We start from the raw sequence: 23,135 nt of genomic DNA, 5'->3' as shown, positions 1-23,135 counted from the left end.
TAGATGCCAGCCTTAAAAATACCTTTCAGAGGAAGTCTAGAGGAACAAAAATACTTAGGAGATTGATGAGGGGTGAATCAGTCCTTAAGGTGGTGTGTGTGGCTGCTGGCTGTGCTGTGCTGTGGGGAGTTAACTCTTGTTACTTGTTGCAACTCCTTCCCAGGGAAGGGACGTAGGCTTGGCCCCAATTGACACTTTGTGTCCTGGAATACTGCAAACTTCTAAATCATACACACCGAAATTCAGAGGAGACTGAGCAGAGAGGTGATGTCTTTAAACATGTAGAAGGCTGTTAGAACAAATTACTCTGTCTACGAGGGACAGAACAAAAGGAGACCAGCAAGTTGCAGCAGGAGGATTTATGGCAACTTTCTAATGACAAGGATAGCTAAGCTCTAAATGGACCTTACTTGGTCTGTGTAATTATCAATGTGCACCTGTAAATCTGATTGGGAAGGGTTCATCCTGCCTGGAAGCAGGACTCTGGAAATGCAGGGTGCTTTTTTTGCCCCATCAAAAGGCACCAGCTGGTTTTGGCTAAGGGGTCTGAGGAGCAGGACTGTGTAACCGCAGGAAGAAAACCCATCCCCTTGTACCCTGTGAACATCTTGGTGCAGAGAGAGGGTTAAACATACAAATCGTGACTGGAGTCTGATGATCCTGCAGAGAGAGCATAAACAGGTTAAACACCTCTTGGTCAATACATCGCTGATGGTTTCAAAGATGGAATAGATACTTGTTACACCTCTCCCTGGGGAATGCCACGAAGACACTAGCCCAGGGCTGTCAAAAAGGTGCCAAAAAGCACCACCCGGCAACGCAAGTTTCCCCACGCCATCCTTTCCCTGCTACTCTGCCCCTCATGCGCTACAGCCATCCACAGGCAACTGTACTGCAGCTCAATCGGATGAACCCCACCTCCCGATACGCCGGGCAGCCCTCCCTCGCCGAGGGAGAGCGGGCTCCGCCGCCCCGGCCCCGCGCTCTCCCCTCGCCCACCGAGGCGCCATGGCTGCCCCTTCGCCGCCGCCCCCGGCGGGCACACGCCGCCTCTCCCGCCCTGCCCGCCATTTTCCTGCCGCCGCCCGCCCGTAGGGACGGCGAGCCCGGGGAAATCGCGCACTGTGCCCATAGCAACCCCTCTGCGGCGTCGGGCGCTGGGAGGAGGAGGAGGAGGGTGCGGCGAGCGAGGCAGGCTCCCGGCGAGAGTGGCGGGCTCCCGGCCGCTTCTGCTGTGAGGAGCCGCCATGCCGACGGCCGCCGCCGTGCCGCCTCCCCCTCCGGCCGGTGAGACTGGTTCGCCCGCGCTCCTTCTTCCCCCCGTCCTTCCCTCAGGGCTGGGGCCAGCCCCGGCTGCCCCCCGGGCACGGCCGCGGCGGCAGCTTCGGCCCCGCAGCGGCGCCTCTCCCGCCTGGGCCGTGAGGGGAAAGCCCCGCCGGGCGGCGACGCCATGGCGCGGAGGGGGAACGGGGCCCGCCCGCGGCCGCGCTCCCTCGGCTCTGGCTCTCCTGATTTGCCCGGACGCCCCCCGTCTGTGACAAGGGGGCTCCGCCGGCACCCGCACGAAATGCCGAGATTGCTCAATATTCGCCAAACATGCGGGGAAAGGCGGCCGTCACCCCCAGGCTTAGCCGGCCGAGCCTGCGCTTCCCGAGCTGGTGGCGTTACCCCCGCACGGGGCCCAGTAGCGCGGCCTTCGCCTGCAGCCTGGGCTGGCTGGGGCTGGCAGCCTCCCCTCGTCCCCCGGAGCTGCTGCCAGGACGTGCTGCATAGGACTCGGGGGGGGGGGGTTGTGTTACAGAAATACTGGAAAATCTAAAATTGTCTCTTTCCCCCGTTCTGAGCCATATGCTTCTTCGCTTCACTTCTTTCAATGAATTTTGGGCAGGTACTCGTCTCAAAATGCCGTCTTATTTCTTTCTGCAAAGGAGTTTTCTCTTAGAACGTCCAATGAGCATTTGATAACAGTTCTGATAAAAAATTGCACTAAAATTATAGAACCTGTCCTTCACTTTCAAACATATTTTTTACAGAATTCATGTTAACAGCTGTTTACTGAACTTCAGTCCCAGGGCAGCTGCCTTCGGCTTGTTCGTGGTGGCCTGCACCAAGAAACTGTGCAACAGCGCTTGGCGTTGATCTCCGTACAGTTGTAGGTCTCCAGAGGGAGAAGGGAGACAAATCCACTCTGCTGGCAGGCCTTGTCGTTTGCTTTTCTTCTGGATAAAAAAAAAAAAAAGTATGGATTACCTTGAACTTGCTGCACTGGAACATTGTGTTAAACACATTAGTACATTGGCAAGTAGTGTAATTGGCCAGATCTTCCTCTGATGTAAGTCTGTATAATTGTGTTGAAGTCTGTAACCCTCACTTGGCATAATGAGAAATGGCTCCCTTGTGGGAAAACTATGTCCTGGTGATACTGTCTCTTTAAAAAAACAAATTACAAAACATACTTAGATATTATTTGGAAACATGAACTAGATGGCCTCCTGAGGTCCCTTCCAAGCTGAATTATTCTGTGTTTCTATGCTGCTGCTGTTTGTTCATACAGTATTTTGCATGATGGAGTCCCGGTTCCTAACTGAAGCCGCTTTGCGCAGGGCAGCGATCCAGACTGCTTAGCTGGGGGAGGTGGAAATGGAGAGATACACAGCCACGAGACCAAGTGGTGTGTTACAGCACGGGGTGTGTTACTGTCAGCCTGGATTACAGAAACAGCTTCAGCCCTCTTTTCTTCTCTGTGGTAACCCCAAATCTGCTTGAGCACTACTATCACGCTACAAATCACATGAAAATCAGCACTGGTAAACTGCAAAGGCTGTTTTTAACCATATTTAGTAGTTTTTTATGTGTATCACAAACACGTTCATGCAATATCTTATTTATATTCTTTAATATTTTTTATCTCAAATTGTGTAACGATTTTAACTACTACTACTACCATTTCTTCTCTGTAGGTGGAGAAGCTGAGGCACTAATACCTTAAGACCTACATTTTCATGCTTGCTTGACTTGAAAAACAGTATCCCACCTCTTCAAGACTTCTGACAGCGTGAAATCTAATGAAACAGTGTTAGTGCATTTTGGTACTGGAATGATGACTGCTCTAGAAGGTGATTACTAATTGTTTCAGGTTCCTCTTATGCTTGGCTATCTTCAGTTAGCGCCCCCTCAGCCATTAGATCTACTTACATATATTTCTGTTTACAAGTTCTGGCAAGATATCAGGGTGCTGCAAGGGGGTTTGAATATGTAACGCCCATTGTTTCCAGTCACGTAGTTAATTAGTGGAAAGGCCTGAAGGAGAACACAAGTTATTTGATCCCATAGCCTGGTGATGGATTTTTTTTTTTTTTGACCCTGCTGCTTCTACATTTAGAGTTTGATTCTGTGCCACTGAGGTCAGTGAAAATGTTATTGACTTTGGTGGGAGCAAAATATCAGGCAGTTCTAGCAAGAGAGCAACACAGGATGACTAACACATTGTATAAAGAACTGCTTTTCTACATCAGATTTAATTTTGACATCAGTTTGTGTTGAAGCTGATCTGTGCAGCTCAGTCAAGAGCAGTTACGCGGTACGCTCACTTGGTGAAGGCTCTGGTGCCCTCCAGTGTGATATGCCATGCTGTGCCAAGTCCTTAGGCAGCCAGCAGTAGGAGCATGGCCATGTGGAGCACCTGGGAAGTGATGGCTGAAAGCTTGTTGGTCCAAGCGAGAAGCCTCCCTGGTCTCGTACTTGAAAATGTGATTAATGAAAGAGTTTGTGATGCCTACGGTTCTGGAAGAGAGCCAGTGTTGGGGTGGACCTGCTGCAGCATTTGCATACATAGATGGAGTAGTTGTGCTTCCTGCTGTTGCTGTGCTTCTTGTCATCTTTCTTCTGGGTCTTACTCTTTTGAGCCCTTTATTGGGGCTGGAGGGGGCATGGCTGTCTCATTTTTTTTTGCATATTGCTCTGTTTCTGACAAACAGAAGAAGTGACTTCGGATCCCTGCTGAGAGGAATCTCAATCTCATACATTACTCCAAACATCTTGGTTGGTTCCTGTGAAGCTGACACTCTGATGTTTCTTTGATTCATCACTTATTTCCTCTCTCTTTAAATGTTGCTGAACTGACTAATGCCCTTTTCTTATTCCTCACTAGCTGTCAAGAAGAAGCAAAATTGTACTAGTGTTCACGAGGCAGTGAAAGCTGGTGATGTAGAACAGCTTGCATCAATGATAAAAAGTGGCACTGGTATTAATGAGGTGGATTTAGTTCACAAATTCACACCGTTGCACTGTGCGGCGCACTGTGGAAGTCTGGAGGTAAAACATTATGTTAGTGTTCACACACAGCAAGGTTTTTATAAGTTAATGTTTTCCTTCTTTGGGAAAGGCTGGACACAAACCTGCTAGCTTTGGTCAAGCTAAATCAATTAATCTCTGCCTGTTTTTCTCATTAAATATATTCAACAAGAGCAGAAGTACAGTGTTTTAGGTTTTCATTTTGCCTTTCTGAAGCCCCAGGCAGTTTATATAGTCAACGTTGCCACATTTTACAAAATCAGTGATTTTCTTACTCTGAGCAAAGTGTGCCCTATGGTCTTCCTTCTAGACTCACGACCTTCTTTTGTCCCTATTCTGTTTTCCCCTTCTCTTGGGACACCTAGAACATCCTGTAGGATGTGTAAAATATTCTGAAGGTGATTGAAACAGGTGAGAAGTAACATGAAAACATGTTCATTCTGTTTATCAATGTCCTGTCCCATGCCTCATTCTCTATAGAAACAGTCCTAATACATTTTATTTTAATAAATGAAAACGTTGAATATTGATGGAGAAATCAGCAGGTGCTTGCAAGAATGTTTTGAACGTCCAGAAGAACTGAACTGCTGTATTCAGCACAACGTTCACCTTCTTGTTGCAGCCTCCTTGTACAATCTTTAAAGCGATCTAACCTTGAAGCAACAAGGCCATGAATAACCATATAAAAATTCATGTCCCAAAGGAAAGAATGTAAAGTTCTTGCTTGACTCAAGAAATACTAACTGCAGTGCTGTTTCTGGAATGTACAGAAACTGTCAAGAAAATGCTGATCATCATGTTGTGAACCCTAAAAATAGATTGCTTACCCACCCTTTTCTGCCTCTATAAATTCTGCCATTTTTCATTTGACTCTCTGACTTTCTAATCAATGTATTAGACTTTATTGAATTATCTGTCATCTATTTGTCGCTAAGCTCCTTGGTGGAAACAGTGGAGGAACCGGAGCTGTAGGCTGACCTAAAAGAAGATAATAAATCATAATAATATGTAATAAAAAGTTTTAACTGGTCCTCTAGCTGTTTTTGGATAACCCATAAAGCTTTCCATTGCAAGCAATAATATCTGCTGAAAAAAGGGTGAATAAAACAAAACTAGGCTGTGGAAGGATGAGAAGAAAGATGGGATTACGTATGCCTAAGGAGCCTAATAAATTAAATGAGGCTTTAAATTTCTTTCATGGTATTTTTCCTGCCAGTAATTTTAGCTGGAATTCAAATCAGCATGTTTGCGTTGTTTTTTCCAATGCTTTTACCTCATGCCATGTGAATACTCTCACAGGTTACATTTCCAATCTGGAAGAGTAAAATTAAGAAGCCATACTCTAAAATCAATGCTAGGGTCTGAATTAGTATGTTATTTGCACTTTTTGTACCCTTGGGTGAAACCTGGAAAGTATAACTTAACTGTGACTTCCTAATACACAAGTATCTGGCTTAGGCATGCTCTGGGGGTGTCATATTTCCATAATGAAGTATTCTGATACTGTTTTGAAATGTAACATCAACTGATAAATTGTAGTTAAAATGTGCCTCAGATACATGATAGGATAGTTAAATAAAAAACTTTGGTTTTGGTTGAGCAGTGCCTTCACTGGTTGCTCTGGCATGGAGCTGATACAACACATGTAACTGTCAGAGGCTGGACAGCAGCTCACCTTGCGGCTATCCGAGGTCAGGATGCTTGCATGCAGGTACGTATAAATATTCACTCTCGAGTGAAAGTAAGTAAGGCAGACCTTCAGTTTGGACAAATTCATGATGAAGACCATCTGAGAGAGCTCCTAATGGTGCTATGAGTATCTTATCTTGATGTCTTTACATCTGGAATCAATTCACTCTTGTTAAAACCAGTGCACTCATTTGCGCTATCTGCTTTCTTTGTGTAGTGTCAGGGCCTTGAGGTCAGCCCAGAGTTATACTCCTGATCATCTCAAGTCATCCTGCTAGGCAATGTTTGCTTTTTCAGCTTGTGAACTGAACTTCTGCTTTGCATTTCTTTTAGGCTTTGTTAATAAATGGAGCAAATGCAGAAGCTCAAGATGATCGTGGGTGCACTCCGTCACACTTAGCTGCAGCCCATGGGCAGTCTTACACCTTACAAACCATACTGCGAAGTGGAGCGGTGAGAGGCTTTTACCCACAGTTCCCTAGTGCAGAGCCAAAGTCTGGTATCTTTCCAAACAAAACTTTCCCTAGCTTAAACTGAGAATTAGGACTGTAGATTAATTACTGTTGGTGAATTTATTTTTAGGGTAAATTTCCATTTTTTTATTGTAAGATACATTAGGGAAATGATCAAAAAATCTAGAGAGAATCAATAATGTGAGTAAACCACATTCCACTGAGGATGTCATTAAATGAAGATCAGGTGCTGTGGTGGTGGTTGTGATTTTTTGCAATTGTACGAACCTTCTATAGTAAAGGAGACATAAACTTAAAAAAAAAATATTATTCCAGATGCATATTTAAGGAATAATGACCAGTGCAGTGATAGAAGTATGTCTAAAAATGCACCTTTTATATGTGTGTTACTTAAATAAATCCAAGAACCTGTGAAAAGTACCTATCTTGGAATGAGAACTGCATACATGGCATGGACTTTGAAAAACGTTATTTGATTTAAATGATTTAACACAATGAACAGCTGATTCCTATTTATAAAATTGTCTTGTGTCTAAGATTCATTAATGAACGAATTAACCTGCTGCTTTTATTTTAGAATGTAAATGTTTCAGACAGGAATGACTGGAAGCCTGTTCATTATGCTGCTTTTCATGGTCGCTTGGGGTGTTTGCAGCTTCTTATTAGATGGGGAGCATGTATAGATGATGTGGATAACAATGGAAACCTTCCAGGTATATCAGGATAACTCATACATTTTTTAACCTTTGGTTTACAGTTGCTGTGTTATGTGATAATTATAGCAAATTATAAGTAATGTACACCAGCAGCATTTAGTATTTGATTCCATGCAATCAACATAGTTATTCCATTTTTATAATGATGGGGGGAATTACAAAATCCAAAGTATTTATCTGTCGGTGACAGTATCCTATTCACCTCCTGCTGCTGCTGGGAAGGATCCGAGCTCATGGGTGCTGGAATAGGGAGCAGGCTGAGCCTGGTTGAGAGCGCTGTGTAGGTGGGCAGCATCTCCTATGCACGTGATGGAGCATGTGTGCCAATGGAGGTCACAGGAGAAGGGTAGGTGGAGCAGGAGGCAGTTTCAGCTGCTATATGCTCCTTTTTGAATTTGTGCCAGGCTTTAATGGCTGTGCCAGTGTGATCAGATTCTGGCATGTTCACATGCAGGTTTTTGTATCCCACTATTTCTTAAATGGTTTGGTAAAACCCTTGTTCTCATTTACCTGTAATTTCTTCATCTTGATTTCTGGAATGCTGGTATTTCTGTATTATGTGTAATCTGTACTCTTTTCACAATCATAAGCATAGTTGCCTTTAGCACAAAAAATGGGCAGTGTTTATTCCTTGCTCTTCACAGTTTCTCCAGTGTCCCTCTGCCTACCACCCCCCTGCCTCAGTATCCTCTGTAAGTTGAATGGTATTGTTCATATTCTGGGTTTTCATTGCATCCTTTCCCTTTTAGCATTTTCCTTCTTGTGGTTTGTCACATTATTTGTTCCAATTAGCGTATTTTTTTTTCTCTATAACTTGTTTAGAGTTACCTTTTTAAATCCCTTCTTAAAATCTTTTACCCTCTGTTAAGCACCACTTACCTCATAAACTGATACCTATGTTCTGTTTTGCAAACCTGGCTCTTGCATCCCAGCAGAACATCTGGTGTATTAGCAATAAGGGGTTATGATGTTAGGCGTCCTGGTGGCAGTGTAGAAGGTAGCTTTATTTGCATTTGGGAACACTTCCCTGGTAACAGACTGTTATGAAGAGGTGGCAAATGCTAGCACAGTTCTACTTAAATGCTCTGTATATACTGGTTAGTAGAAAATTGTTTTTGTTGTTATTTTGACATCTACAGAAGCTTGATCCTCCAGCCTTTGTTCTGTTTCATTTGATCGTATTATCATCCAAAGGAAAGAAAAAGCTTTGGAACACTGCTAGTAAAAGATTAATAAAGTGGTGTGATGTACAGATCAGCTTTTCCTCAGCTTCTGAAACAGCAAAGTGAACTTAAATCATCTTTACATATTTCAGCTTCAAGATTAGCTGCACAGTGCTATAATTTTTCCTAACAGTATACTGAAAGAAATTTACTGAGGTTGCGATGCCATACACCTAAAACTTGGCTGCATCTTTTGCATGTGTGTGTTATAGTAGAGGCTTTAATTACCTATAGCATGCTAATCTGGGGGAAGAACTGTGGCTCATTCAGTGTACAGAATGGGCTGAGCTCATTAATTCAACATTTTGTTTTCTCTCTGTATTTGTTTTTTGGCCATATCCGTGCTTCTTTCATTGCTCACTAGTTAAACCCGTTCTAAATATAATATTAATTTAATCGTAGTGCAACATGTGAATTTTTCACAGACACTGTTTTTTCACTTGTGTCTTTGAGAAGAGCGAATAGTGTTAGCCTGGTTTTATAAAAGGCAAGAGGAAACACAGAGAAGTTGGGATGCCAACACCAACTACCCACTGCCTATTTGTGATGCCTGAGACAAGGTTTTTTAAAGTTCTTGGCACTAAGCTGCATATTTTCTGTTAACGTCACAGTACCCTTTGGCTTTAGTCTCAACTGCCAAGTGCTCAGCATGCCCGAGGATGGTACAGCACAGTTAGATGTTGGGCACTAGGTACTAAGAAACACACAGGTTAAGAGCCACCTATGAAAAGCTCCTTTATGTGTCTTCTACAGCATCCCACTGAAACTGTGCGAAAAGACATGGACAGAATACAACTCTCTAATCTATTTTCCCCTTGCCATCTTTGCAGAAAACATTGAGCTTTTCTGACTGCTTTCTGCACAGGACAGACATCTGATTAAAAAATAAAAGTTTCATCCCAAAAGATGAAGTTTTATCCCTGAGATTTTAGGTATCTGAAAGTGGATTTGGAAGAGTTGAGGCAGTTTTTCACCAGCTGACTAGTAATCAGTACTTACCTTTACCTCTTCTTCTCACTTATCCCTGAGTAACTAACTGAATAAAATTAAGACAATGGGAAAAACTGCCCTGATTTCAGTGAAGCTCAGATTTTGTTGTGTTACATTTTAGCAATCATCTGTACCTAAGTATTGTCATTGTGCTGTAAAACCAATATCCATCACCTTTTAGAGCAATTTCGCCCTGGAAAGCTGTGGATGGTTTGCAGTCGAGAACTTGAATGTGCCAAGAATTAAGTGACATGGGTTTTTTTTGGTTCTGGGTACATTGCTTATAAGTTGTGAAGATAATGAAATTCTTACCTGGAGACAAACTAACCCTTTTGCCTGTAGAACATCAGCCAGCTTTTACAGAGCATTTTCATGGAGTGATAACATGTAATAAGCATTTATTTGGCAGCTTCTTCCCATTAACAGGACTACAGAATATTACTTATTTCAAAATAATGAGCACGTTTTGTACATCTTTCTTTGTTTTAGACCCAACACTCTAGTAGTATTAAATAATTAAAGCTCAGTGTAGCCTGAAGGACGAGGCAGGAAACACTTGACCCCCACAGAGAAGCAGTCATTGCCATGGTGAGGTTGAGCAGCTCCTGCACACAGCAACTGTCTACAACAGTTGAAGGAAAAAACATATAATAGAAGTACCATGAATAGAAGCCTCTGTCATGGGATGTACCTTCAAATACTTTATTTTCACTAAATTCACTAGTAAAGTGAATGTCACTGTCCCCATTTTACGGATGGGGTAACTGAGGGTGTGATGCAGCTCATTTGTGGTGGCACAGTAGAGGTGGGACTAAAGCAGAAATGGCTTTAACTCCTAATCAAGGACACTGCTTGCTGGCCCTCTGTAATGAGTATCCCTAGGATGGGGAAGTCAGACAGTTGCTGAGGAGTGAGAGTTGTGTTCATGGGGACGATGAGACCCCAGCAGTGCACTCTCCTAGCTAGTGCTCAGTGGTCTCTTGGCAATGTTGTGTTGTCTGCTGCAATCAGCTCTGCTAGGGAGTCTTTTTTGCACATCCTATCCTTGACAGCTTTCTTTTGCCTCCTTTGCATAGAGCTGAACTCTGTCCTGGTTAGGAGCTGAACGTCCCCTATTCAACTGAGGCTGCTCCTACTTGTTGGGTGGCTCAAGCGCTGGTAGATGAGCTAGATGTAACTAGTGGTGAGAGCACTACTTTCTTGGTGGGCAGCAGTGCTCTGCTCTAACATACTTTGTTTCACCTTGTCTTATAGCTCATCTGGCAGCAGTGGAAGGACACTTGCATTGCTTTAAGTTCTTGGTCAGTAAAATGGCCAGTGTCATGCACACACTGAAAGCCAGGAATGACCAAGGAGAGACTCCAAGGGACTTGGCTGAACGGTTCTATAAAGATAATATTCTGCAATATATTGATGGTGTGGAAAAAGAGGGGGAGCATCCAGAGGCACAGGAAGGTGAGTATGGATCAAGATACTGTTAAAACAGGCATTGTAATTCCATAGAAATGCTTGATTCTGAAAACTTGTATGAGCAGAAGTCTAACATTTAAATTACCAATATAAGGAAGAGCTGTTCTTTTCAATGCTTACTAATAGCTGAAGGCTGGGATACTCAATGTGATTTTATAAATGTCTTGGGTTTACCCACGATCAAAATAAAACTTGTCACACTGTGTTGCATTATGAATACCAAGTTATCCATGTTCTTAGACTCCAGCAGAGATCCAGAAAAACTGTATAATTTTAATAAGTTTGCAGATTTGCCTGCTCAGAATCCCTTACTTGCATTGAATAGCAACTTAGCCTGGAAATGTTCCACTGAAATTAAGGTTACTTGCTAACCAGCAATACTACTGCAGTCAGAACAGCTGAAGGATGGAAGTGTGGCAAGGTCTCTAAGGAGAACTGCACCTTCACCTCTCTACTTTTTCTAGGCACTTACTGCCCTTATCTGCTAGTCTTTTTTCATTATACACATATGTATATATGTCAGTAATCCCTGTCTATAAAAAATAACTAGAAAAATCAAATTATATGGGTAGTTTTTAAGCAAGAAGAAGTAAAATAGTTTATATATTTGGTTAGACTATGGAATTCAACAGGCAAACGACTCCAGTTAACACTAGTCATACAACATCAACTGTAAAACAAAGGTATACTTGTTATTTCAGGTTTATGAAATTAATCTCTTCACTGTATAAGATGCCTGTAGCCATAACCAAGAGATGTTTAGTCAAGTCTATGATGAACAGTGCTAGTTATGCAGCTGCATTTTAACTGGTTAAGGGTGCATTAACCTTGCTAAATACAGCTATGAAGTGACCATGCGTTAGTTGCTATAAGGAGAGGCAAGCCATTAGAGACAAATACAAGCATGTTTAGTGGAGTTACTGGCATCTGTTTGGAAACATGTGCATTTCATTTTCAGTTTTAGCTTTCCCAGCTCATTGCGCTGCTTTCAAAGGGGATTTGTTAGTGCTTAGAAGATTAGTGAGAAGTGGAGTAATCAATATTAATGAGCGGGATGATAAGGGATCTACTCTCATGCACAAAGGTCAGTAATTATGATCTGTGTTTCAGCTTGTTACTGTTTGTTGCTGACTTGTTTACTTAGTTTTTCAAGTGGCTGCTCATCAGATAAACTTCATGAAAAACAGCATCTCATTTCCTGAGGGCTTGAAAGGGCAACCCTGAAAAACATATTTTGTGATGTATGTGCGTGTAGGTGTCACTTTAAAAACAAAATAACCAAGCTGCAGTAAAGAAAGAAGAGTTTATATTAAAGAGGGAACAACATCTGAACTGAAAACTAAATAGTTTTTTTTATCAGGCGAGATGTGACTTTTAGAAACATTGGCTAGCTAGGTATAAGAATGATCTGTATTGTGGCCTGGGCCTTTACTTACTGAACATACCAGTACTGTGGAAATGTGTTGTAAAAACCACAACAAAGTCATTTGGTAGGACACTGTGAAGGAAGGTAAACTTCTGGTATCTAATACCTTGATATATAGTGGAGTGCTAGCATTACAGAAAAATGGTCCCCTTGTGTTTGGGCGGTTTCATAGTAATGCCTGAAGAGAGAAATAGGAGAGGGAAGAAGGAGGGAAGTATTTTTGTAATATGCTTTTAACACTATTTCCCACAATTCTTTTTGACTAGATATAAATGGTAGAATTTTTAAAAACATAATTGAAGTTCTCATTAAAAAAATTGATATGCAGGGATTTAAAAAATGTTTTCTACATTCTTTCCCACCCTCTTTTCTTGGAATGGTGCTAACCTATAATTGTTTCATCCCCAATCTTTACATGCAATGTTGGTGTTATGGGGAAATACTACGGCTGATATTGTAATTTCATTTCCTTATCTCAGTGAGAAAACAAATACGGCAAACATCCAAAGGGGGTGGTGTCAAGAAATGGGTTTATCCTTTCTTGAGAAAAACAGCTTGCAGGTTTCAGCTAGACATGCCAAATACCATCTTCCATATGGAAGACATCATTCCTGGCACCATAGGGTATGAGCAGTAGCCATGCCAGATCATATGACTAGGCAAAGCTCTTGTGTTAGGCTGCAGCTGAGAAGTATTGCCTTGAGGGACTGGCCCGAGAAATGATGTACCTATAGCTCCAGCACAAAGCCCTGGCTTCTCTCCTCCATGAGACAGCACCACACACCACAGATTGGGGCAACCAGCTGTGTCTGATATAAGGGAGCCCAAAGCCAGAGAGAGGTGACAATACTTTGCTGCAAATCTGTGACATATAGGCCTTACTGCAAGAGAGTATGAGGCAGCAGTTTTTTGTGTGTCTCATGCTCAGCGCATGAGACTGGGCAAGTTTAGTTTAACTTGTGTCCAGGAAGAGTTGCCAGTAAATTTCTGGAACTAGAAAGTGTCACAAAACCACATTGCATGATCTTCCCCAAAACTGTGTGTACCCGTGTGACTTGAGCATCTTGACGTATAGGCTTCTCTTGAAAATAGTATCTCCCTTGTGGTGTCTTAGTGAACCCAACCTCTGGCATGTCAAATAATGACAAGAGAAGGACATTTTAGGTTTGAAACACTTCAGTTGTATATAACTGACTGTCCTGGTTTCGGCTGGGATAGAGTTAATTTTCTTTCTAGTTGCTGGTATAGTGTTATGTTTTGGATTCAGTATGAGAAGACTGGTGATAACAAACTGATGTTTTCAGTTGTTGCTAAGTCGTGTTTATGCTAAAAGTCAAGGATTTTTCAGCTTCTCATGCCCAGCCAGCAAGAAGGCTGGAGGGGCACAAGAAGTTGGGGGGGGATGCAGCTGGAACAGCTGACTCCAACTGGCCAAAGGGGTATCCCATACCATGTGACATCATGCCCAGTATATAAACTGGGGGGAGTTGGCCTGGGGGGATCGCTGCTCAGGAAGTAACTGGGCAAAGGTCCTCAAGTGGTGAGTAGTTGCATTGTGCATCACTTGTTTTGTATATTCCAATCCTTTTATTAGTATTGTCATTTTATTATTGCTATTATTATCATTTTTAGTTTCTTCCTTTCTGTTCTATTAAACTGTTCTTATCTCAACCCACGAGTTTTACCTTTTTCCTTCCAATTCTCTCCCCCATCCCACTGGGTGGGGTGGAGTGAGTGAGCGGCTGCGTGGTGCTTAGTTGCTGGCTGGGGTTAAACCACGAGACTGACTTGTGTGCACCTTCCTTCCCTTAGCTGCTGGACAGGGGCATGTCCATTGCTTACAGTGGTTGATTGAAATGGGAGCTGACTGTGACATTACAAATGATGCTGGAGAGACTCCAAAGGATGTAGCCAAGAGGTAGCAGTACATATCCTGTAGCTCTGTCATTTATTTACTTACTATTTATATATCAATGTAATGTCAACTTTGTTGGAATTAATCGTGATTTTCAGTGATGGAGTGAGAACAGATCAGGCCCATAAATTCCAGCTCTGAGTGATAAGCAAAGCTGTATTGTAGCTATAAAAGGTTTTAATTTTCACTTAATTTAATTTTTTCTTTTTAGCAAGGTCAGACATAAAAGATGAAAACTAGCTGATCTGCCAAAGGGAAGTTGTGAGCCAGTATGCTTACGGTTTGCTGTACAAAGTAAATGGGAAGTAGCAAAGGCCAGCTGATTTTTGCATTAATAAAAATAATGCAGTGTCTGATGAGATTCAATTAAGAAATCCTGCAAAGCAAAAGATACCTCTGATGTAGGAGTCATTCTCATAAGATTCCATTGAGGCAGAGCTCATGCTATCAGAATACTACAAAAAGCAGATTAGCTGCTCACAGTTTGTGTACCAGTGCTTCCTTTAATCCTGAAAGCCCCTCCGATAAATAGGAACATGAAGAGTTTCAGAGAGCTTCTATCACATGCATTTTTCCAGACGATGGTGATATTTCAGTGTAGGTTAACTGTTCTCTGTGCAGGTTTGCCCATCTGGCAGCTGTGGAACTTTTGACACGAAGAACTGGAGACAGTAACTCTAGTGATGAAGAACTGGATGCGAACAACATAAAGTTTTTTGAAAGACATGGTGTGGAAGGAAGTACAGATAGCAAAGAAGATTTAACACTGGATAAAGCAGACAAAAGGAATGCACGCAGTAAGCACTGTCTTTCCATCACTCCTTATTTGAAAAAGTTGGTCTCAAGACATTATAGTCCTAGTTGCACAGTTTCTGCCAACCGCTGTGACTTTTTCGTTGTAAGATGAGAGAGTTGACAGGATATCTGTACTGCTGAGCATTCAAACAAATTGTGGAAAATTAGAAAGCATAGCAGGGGGCAATCAGAACATAATGGTTACACTGTTTTAAGCCATGTTGGTGAAACCCTGTTGGATTGCTACTTGTTTTTGAGATCTGTTAGCTGCATGGGTGTTGGGTGTAGCTCAGTATTTGCTGAGTGGTGTGATTTCTGCTGTGTTTGTGAGACTATTTTCCGGACTACTGGATTCCAGCATGACGTCTTCTCCATGCATTTTACCTACCCGGGGAACTCTGTCTTACAGTAAGGGCCTATCGCAAGATTCAGGAACTTCAGCAACTTCTAGAAATTGCCTACAGCAACTATAGACAGCTGGGAGGAATAACTGAAGAGGAGAAGAAGATGAAAAAAGAAGAAAGGGAAGTTGAGAAGTAAGGTTAATTTGCCCTGCTAATGTTTAACTCTGTGAGGCCTGTTTTAAAGCCTTCTTTAAGGCTAACTTAATTATGCTGAAATTGTTTTGGCCATTCTGTCTTTTCCACTTAACAACTTTAGCCAGGCCAAAAAGAAATGGACTTCAGCAGTTTCTCTGACCATTTCTAAACTTCTACCACCAGGATCAGCCCCACAGCACAACGTGTGTTTGATGGGTCCACACTTCTTGTGCAAGATCATCTCTTTGGCCTTCAGGTTTTCTTGCAGCATAAGTGCAGTAGGTCTGATAAGTCCTGGCTGTTTTGTTTGCATTGAGGATGCCAAATACATGTATGCACTTTAATAAATCTGGAAAAAGGCATTAGTCTTAGCATGGCTTGGATGGAAGTGCATATACAGCAGAAATTATTCAATGACCTGCTACATTTCTGTGTCAAGGGCAATATATTTCCGTGCTCAAGAAAGCATTAGCTCATATCCAGACCACAGAAAAAAGAAATCTCAGCAAACCTGCCCTTGCATGTGAAGCACTTTTCATAATGTCTGTCTAATTCTCAAGGTCTCTATTAAATGAAAGGGTTCTGTTAAATTGGTCAGGTGATTTGATGGGCAGACTGTCTAAGTTTCAAAGAAAAGCCCTTCTGTCTATCAAAGATTTAGAGCTTAAACTATAATGCAGCATCCAAAAGACAGCCCTGTCTCCACCTCTACCTGTGAAAGATTTGGCTACCCACTGTTCTCAGTCTCTCTAGATAACCACGTCTGATATGTGTTTGGACCACCCCAAACCACTGTCTTTATTTGGTCACTGAGAGGAGTCTGTATCCAGAGGGCTTGTATGCCATCAGGAAGACAACAGACTTACCAGTCTGTGTAGATATGGAGCAGGTAATAGGTGTCACAGATTGGAATTAAAAGTAGTTCGTTTTACCATATACGAGCCAAGAAACTGAGGTCAGGATTTATTTTGGTTCCAGATCACCCTTTGACTCAGCCCAGGCTAAAAGTCCATCTTCCTTAACTTGGTATGTCTGCAATGTAGATGTCTGCATCCGAGTTAGTTACCTTGAGCTCCTTTTTAGACTTCCTGGAGAGGTGTAGGCACTTTCAGGGCATAATTAGATAGGTACTTCAGGATGAGATTCATCACTTCTAGAAGTATTTCTCCTGGCTTTAAAGGAGGAGGGTGACCAGCTCAGATGTTGATGCCTACGTTGGAAGGTCAGAGAAATCTGTTTGCAATGATGGAAAAGTCAGTGTTGACTAATGGCAGAAAGTAGAGTTCATTTTGGATAGAGCAGCTACTCAAAAGCTAGCAGTGCTGATTAGAGGGCTCTGCTAAGGGTCTTTAAGGGATTTTGCTTTCTGTGGCATGTGCAGCTAAACTAGAAAAATAGTGAGGGTCTCTGAAGGGTCTCTCACCTGTGCAGGCCAGAAAGCATCCCTAGCTCCACACTGTCCTTTTGAAATGGAAATACTGCTTCTCAGCATACCTACTACCCTTCTCAGGGTACCTACCTGTGGATAAACCTCAAGATGCTTGTATCGTATGCCAGAAAACCTCATTATTTAAACATATTTAATGACAACACCATTTTGCTAGATGAAAAGCAGAAGTTGCCACTTGGGGGAGGCTACTGTAGCAGATTTTGAAAATTCCTGCTTTAGTCCATGTTTGGTGGCTACAAGAGGCCTGTTATGAACCACTGCGCAGTGCTTTGCTTTGACTAGGCTGCATTGCATGGAAAAAAATGCCACCATGTGTGTGCCACACAGTTTTAGAGCTGTGTCTCATTAATCTGAAGCATGCGAGAAGCCAGCCTGTTCCCCCTGAGCACTGATTTCCCGGCATAAGCACAGGCCATTCTTACAGTGACAGTAAGGCTGATGATACAGCCTGGTAGCTTTGGGCTGCGTGAGTCAGGAGTACTTCAGTCGGGGAAAAGCAGCAGCTCTTGCTGAGAGGTTTCCTGCCCTGCTGTTTGTATCCACAGGGCAGACATCTCCCTTTTCCTTTTACCAATCTTCCATCTTTGTGGCTGTGCTAATTTATCCTGATACAGAGGAGAGCCAGCTCAACTCCAGATGACTCAGTTGCTGAGGTCAATTGCTGTTATAATAAGAATATATGTGAATTATGTCTCAGCTAACCAGTTCCAGGAATTTCAATTAATTTAGGAGCCGTTGTGGGTGGGACCGATGAGATCTTGTGCAACTGTTTATCAGCCAGTGCTTCAGTTTCCCTTGTGTCATGCAGGCTGTCATTTGAGTATTTCTCATCTGTGGCTAAGCCAATCAATAGGAAGGATGTAGAGGCACCAGATGATGTAAACGAAAAATCTGCCCCTGACCCCTCCGGAATCTCAGTTTTATGCTTTTTCTCTCTTTCATACTAGCCTTTTTGCTCCTCGGGCACGTCTCCCTCTTCCGCAGCTGGAGATGGACCTGGGTTACAGCCTACCCAAGACCCTAGCGTCTGGCTCAGTGTGTGGGAAGACGTCTCCATCTCGTGGTCAGATTGCGCTGAGCACAGCTGACAGCGAAGAAGGAAAAACAGTTGTTTAGAGCTGTTATAAAGGGTCTTGAGGCAGGAGCATACTGTAGCTCACCCCAGCACAGTTGGCGTGAGGAGTACTGCACTGCTTTCTGCGGTGACTAACCTGTTCCTTAGGAAAGGCACAGGACCACATGGAGTAACCAGGGCAGGTTTGGATGTGCTTCATGCTCTGTCTCCTTTGCTTTTGGCAGGGCTGTGAGGGAGCTGGAGGCCCAGCTGGAATATGAGCGAGTCAGGCGGGAGAAGCTGGAGAGCCAGCTGGATGACTACCGTGCTGAGATAAGCCACCTTAGGGAGAGCCTGGAGAAGACCCGCATTCCCCCTGCTGTCCCTGTGGTGAGTGCCACACAAACTCCCCAGTGCGTGGGACAGCAGCTACTGCCTGTTGCTTGTGCATGTATGTTCTCACTAAGATTCTCAGGCATGGTGCTAGCAAATACTGGAGTAAAGGTGTTAGGAGCTTTTAGCTTGGGACACTGAAGTGAGAGTAGCCTTTGTCACATCCTGACAGTCTTTGCTGTGAAAGGATATCAGTTTCTCTTTATACCCTGGCAGAGAAGCACTGATGTTCTTCATATTAACAAAAGGGAGTGGACTGGTCCCTGAGTACTTCCATGCTGCATATACAGTGCCTGACAGTTCATCTTGGCTGGTACCTGGTATCATCTGAGACTGGACCAGTGCTTCAGGAGAGGTGTTATCACCACCTAAATGGCTACCTGGCCTGTGGGTGTTGAATCACAGCTGTGGGTTTGTAAGATTCTGTAATCCACAAGGATACAGAGGCTTTTATTCTCTAAATTTCTCTACTTTTATTACAGATTACCACAAATACCACCAAGTAGGTATATACTATTACAGGCTACTACAAATTTAGGATTAGTGAAGCAAACTTACCAACAATATAATAGCTGATGTACTTCTGATTGACTACCTATAAGGATATATAATATCAGTATGAACTGAGTTAGAGAGATTTCAGAAGGGGCCAAACCATCCCAGAGGGGAGGACAAACTGAACCCCAAAAGTGGGCCCAGAAGGGGATCAAGAAAATAACAGGGTCTCACTTCAAAGATAATCTGCATCACAGTCTGGAGTCAGCCAGGCATCCCAAATGAGAGTGCAGGATCTCACAGAAAGTTTGTGTGGAGAATTCAGCCTGTTCAGGAAAGGAAAAGTATGTGCAGCATGGGAAGTTCTCAGAGAGAGCGGCTCCATTTTGGATTAAAAATTAAGTCCTTTTTATGTCATAGAGACATAAGAGAGTGGAGGACACCACCACTGCAAGCAGCCAATAGATGCTGGTGTTTCTATTTCTAATTTCCTATTTTTCACCTGTAACAGCCAATAGATGATGAGGTTTCTGTTCTTTCAGACCATTTTTGGTTTTTCCAGAGTATTTTCCACCTTTTCAGACAATAAATTGCCTTTACAGTCCCTTGTTTCTGTGCTTATTGGTGGTATTTCAGGATGCTTCTGATTTCTAGGTACCACAGCTGTACTTCAAAGAGGCCAGCTGCACTTTTCAAGGATGTTTCTAGTTTCCAGCCTCACAGTTCCCAGGCTGGCAGACATTTTCTTTGTCAGTATTTTTCAGCAGGCAGTTTCTTCCATTCAGTAATTTTCTCCTAACAAGGCCACCTTTCTGGCTGTTCACATCAGATTTCAACCTGATATGTCAACACCTCACCCCCACCTGCATGGTTTGTAGCAATCGCAGCACATGTTGTAGGATATTTCTTTTGCTTGAAAACTCTCCTTCAGAACTGGTTTGTTTTCTTCCCTTTTACACCAGACTGGGAAGTGAGTTGGTGGAGAACTGTAGTACAGTACTGTATTGCTGTGTGCAGTGGCTGACTTCAGTGAATGTTCTCATGTGTCATCTGCTATCGTCTTAATTATCAAGCCTGCTGACAGCACGGAGATGCAATATGAACCATTGATTGGCTTAGCAGGCAAAGACAGAAGAACTGTAGCTTTTTTAAAAATCAGATCTTGAGGATAGATCAGATGTTTACGTGCTGATTTTGGGGACAGGAGAGCTGGCATTTCAGACCTTTCCCTGTCACATAACTCCTACAAACTGATGTGACAGTCAAGACCCCGTTTTTCAGATCTTTGCCATCCAGTCAATTGGCAGCCTTGGGTGAGGCCCCTGAATTCCTCCTGCAATGCGTTGTGGGAACTGGTGTGCAGTAACACTGCTGGTTCTTCCAAAGGTACAGCCAGTGGAAAAGGCTCACGGCCCTGCCAGCCTGGGCTGTTCATTGCTGTTCTCGGAGCTTCACTTAACTTCTTTGACCATTGCACTGCCTTGACCGTAACTGTTTGTAGGGCCCTGCTATAACCAGTATAAAAGTCAGGCAAGGACTCTAGTCACTGACAAAGTGGACAACTCGGATTTACCTCCTTCCTCTGCCTAGAGGAGCTGAGAATCCCCATCCCGGGGGGATGTTCTAACCGGGACAACATCTGCTTTTCTGAGATGGAGCCATGTTCATTCCCCTGCTGGCAGCTGTGCAGTGTGACCACTGTGTTTCAACATGCACTGGTCCAGAGGGAACAAGTGAGAGAAAACAGTTTTATAAGCTGATTATTAGGGCAATCATGCAGGAGGGGGGAGCTGGCTTGTGCTTCACATGAAACATTTACATATTTCTTGGAGGAGAAATTGGGTTGCTGGATAAAAGGGGTAACATTACCGCCTTCTTCAGCCAGGTTTGAATGAGGCCCAGGTGCTTGGAACGTCCCTATTGTATAATGGTCCTTTTCCAGAGTGTGATGGGGAAGAATGCTCCATGGATGCTCTGAGCAGGAAACAAGCACTTAGAGCTCGATTTTGTTACCATTTAAGCCGTGTGTGGATTTGGCCGTTGAAATGCCTCGGGCATTTCAGGCCCCCTGAGAGCAGAGGTGATGCCACCCCTCTGCAGCTGGGAGCAGGAGCTGTGGACTGTGTTGTGCTGCACATCCTTGGAGAAGGACAGAGGAATTTCTGTCCCAAGAATTTTAGTCCTTCTGTTGCTGTCATCTGATCCCAGGCTAACACAGCATGGCTGCGTGTGCAGCGTGGCCAGATGGTATTCAATTGCTGCAACTCAAAGCAGCGAGGCCTTCAGGTTGCTACGGTGCCTGTGTCACACACTTGTGCAGGGTGCTGGCTTCACAGCTTACCTTCTCGCACACCTGTGTGTGCTTTGAGCAGCAGAATGTGGTCTGGCACAACCACACTGCAATTCTTTCCATCTCTCTTCTACCCCCCTTGCAGGATTGTTTCTGCACCTTTCCTGCCCTCCTGGGCCTTTTTTCCCTTTCCTTTAGCCTGTGCCCACTTCCCCCACTGCCATATACAAGCTGTGATGCTCCTTCAGCTGTTTGGCTTTCCACTGTATCCTTTGGGACTGGTCTTTTCCATGCTGCCGAGAACCTCCAGCCAGACAGGTGCCTCCACCCTGGAAAGAAAAGCAACTTTCTACTTCCACAGCTTGCTTTAAGACGTTACTCATTCTAGTTCCCTGGCAGGTTTAAAAATCTAGGACAACTATGGCATAGAGTCCCCCATTTCTAAGGTGGAAGAGTGGCTGTTGTCAGTTTTTTTACCAGCAGCAGTCTGAAAAAGTCCAGTTGGGCATTAGGTTTACTAGCTGGGAGTGGAGACAACTTCTATTGAGGCAAGTTTGTTTTCAGAAACTTCTGCTCTGAGTGACTGCTACAACCAAGGGGCCTTCAAATTTTACCCTGCTGTGACTGTCATCCAATGCCCTGGGACTATGCTCTGCCCTCAGCTTCAGTCTGAACACAACATTCTGCGGTTACTCAAAGCCATGTACTTTTAAATCCTGTCTTATGAGGTAGCAGGTTTAAGTGATTGATTGCTATTTAATGGCTGCAGTATCCTTTGTTTCAGGAAGCTGAGACCATCTCCAAGGCTTGCAAAGAGAAAAAGAAGGTAAAGAAGAAACCAGCCTGCAGCCCTGGACGAGTGTTTGTGAGACTGCGCTGAGGAATGAACCTCCGACGAGGGGCAGGCAGACTGAGGAGGTAGAATGGCAATATTCTACACAATGCAAAGTGTTTGCATAGCCCAGCTCCACTGATGAGTTGTGGTTCTCTTCATTTCAATGAACTATTTTTTTAGTTCTCTGGGATAGAAAATATTTTTAAATCACAGCAGCAGCATTTTTTATTAGGGGGAGAAAAAAAAAAGGCAGAAAAACTTCTCTTCCTGTCCAGGTAGTAGTTTAGCAACAGCTTTGCAAATTATAAGGTGACATTTCAAGAGTTAACTGCAGCAATGTCATAGGGCCTCCTAGGTCAGAAAAAAGTAACCCCTATGGATCTATTTTGTACTACTACCTTAGGAGGGGAAAAAACCAAAAAGCACCTTACCTCCTAAAATAATCAGATAGGACCTTCAGTGTGGAACCAGAATACAGTCTGTGGGAGAAGTACTTCTCAGCTGCAGACAGGTGCCAGGCCCCTTCATTTTCATCTTCAAGTCATCCTAAATAAGCCAGGAACTGACTCCTCCGTGAGGTGCCAGATGAACCGCAGTGGTGGGCCTCCGAGTCTAACTTGGGGCTGAAGAGTTCACTGGGCTCTGGGGCATGTTGTGGTTAGAAACGGCAATCCTGACCACTCCTCCATGCCTAAAAAACATTTCATGACTTCACATATAAAGATTTCTTTCTCATGTGTGCTATTGTGAAATTTTTTTCCCTTTGGAACCCTCATTCTGCATAGTATTTTGAGAGTTTTGATTTTAATAAGAAATCCTTGCACCTAAAGGTTAATTTGCTAATGCTTGAATCCTTATCTGTCCTCTCCTTAGTTACCAAAGGAAACTTAAATCTCTGAGAATTTCAAAGGTACTGAAAAAAAAAAAAATCAATGTATTTGCGTGCACAGAGGGTGAGACACACTAACAGCATAAGCCTTGTATCAGAGCTAAAGAAGGGAAATTCAGTCTCTAGAGCCCATCAACATGTGGTGTGGAATGATGGCGGTGAGAAGCTGCAGTAGATGAGGTATTTCCTACATCACCGCT

The 23,135-nt window shown here is 43.4% G+C and overlaps 1 protein-coding gene across 4 annotated transcripts; it reads left to right on the top strand.

Annotated features, from left to right (window-relative positions):
- Window positions 1–1,170: 1,170 nt before the first annotated feature.
- On the top strand, window positions 1,171–22,783 carry ANKRD42 (ankyrin repeat domain 42). 4 transcript variants are annotated; one of them, XM_052812234.1, is made up of 12 exons: window positions 1,171–1,287; window positions 2,961–4,314; window positions 5,897–6,004; window positions 6,316–6,435; window positions 7,033–7,168; window positions 10,639–10,839; window positions 11,813–11,938; window positions 14,093–14,198; window positions 14,817–14,992; window positions 15,400–15,526; window positions 18,279–18,484; window positions 22,000–22,783. In XM_052812234.1, the coding sequence occupies exons 2-12, from the start codon at window positions 4,126–4,128 to the stop codon at window positions 22,089–22,091; spliced, it is 1,587 nt and encodes a 528-aa protein (XP_052668194.1). In that variant the 5' UTR covers window positions 1,171–1,287; window positions 2,961–4,125; the 3' UTR covers window positions 22,092–22,783. The 4 variants fall into 4 exon arrangements, 3 of the variants coding, with proteins under 3 accessions (XP_052668194.1, XP_052668195.1, XP_052668196.1); XM_052812236.1 differs by lacking the exon at window positions 1,171–1,287 and having other exon boundaries at window positions 3,040–3,116; window positions 4,151–4,314; window positions 18,279–18,423; window positions 21,996–22,783; XM_052812235.1 differs by lacking the exons at window positions 18,279–18,484; window positions 22,000–22,783 and having other exon boundaries at window positions 15,322–15,406.
- Window positions 22,784–23,135: the final 352 nt, after the last annotated feature.

The sequence above is a fragment of the Harpia harpyja genome, chromosome 17, assembly GCF_026419915.1.
Source record: "Harpia harpyja isolate bHarHar1 chromosome 17, bHarHar1 primary haplotype, whole genome shotgun sequence".
NCBI classification, from domain to species: domain Eukaryota; kingdom Metazoa; phylum Chordata; class Aves; order Accipitriformes; family Accipitridae; genus Harpia; species Harpia harpyja.
Note: the sequence above shows the minus strand (reverse complement) of the source record. Positions and strands in the feature narration are given on the sequence as shown.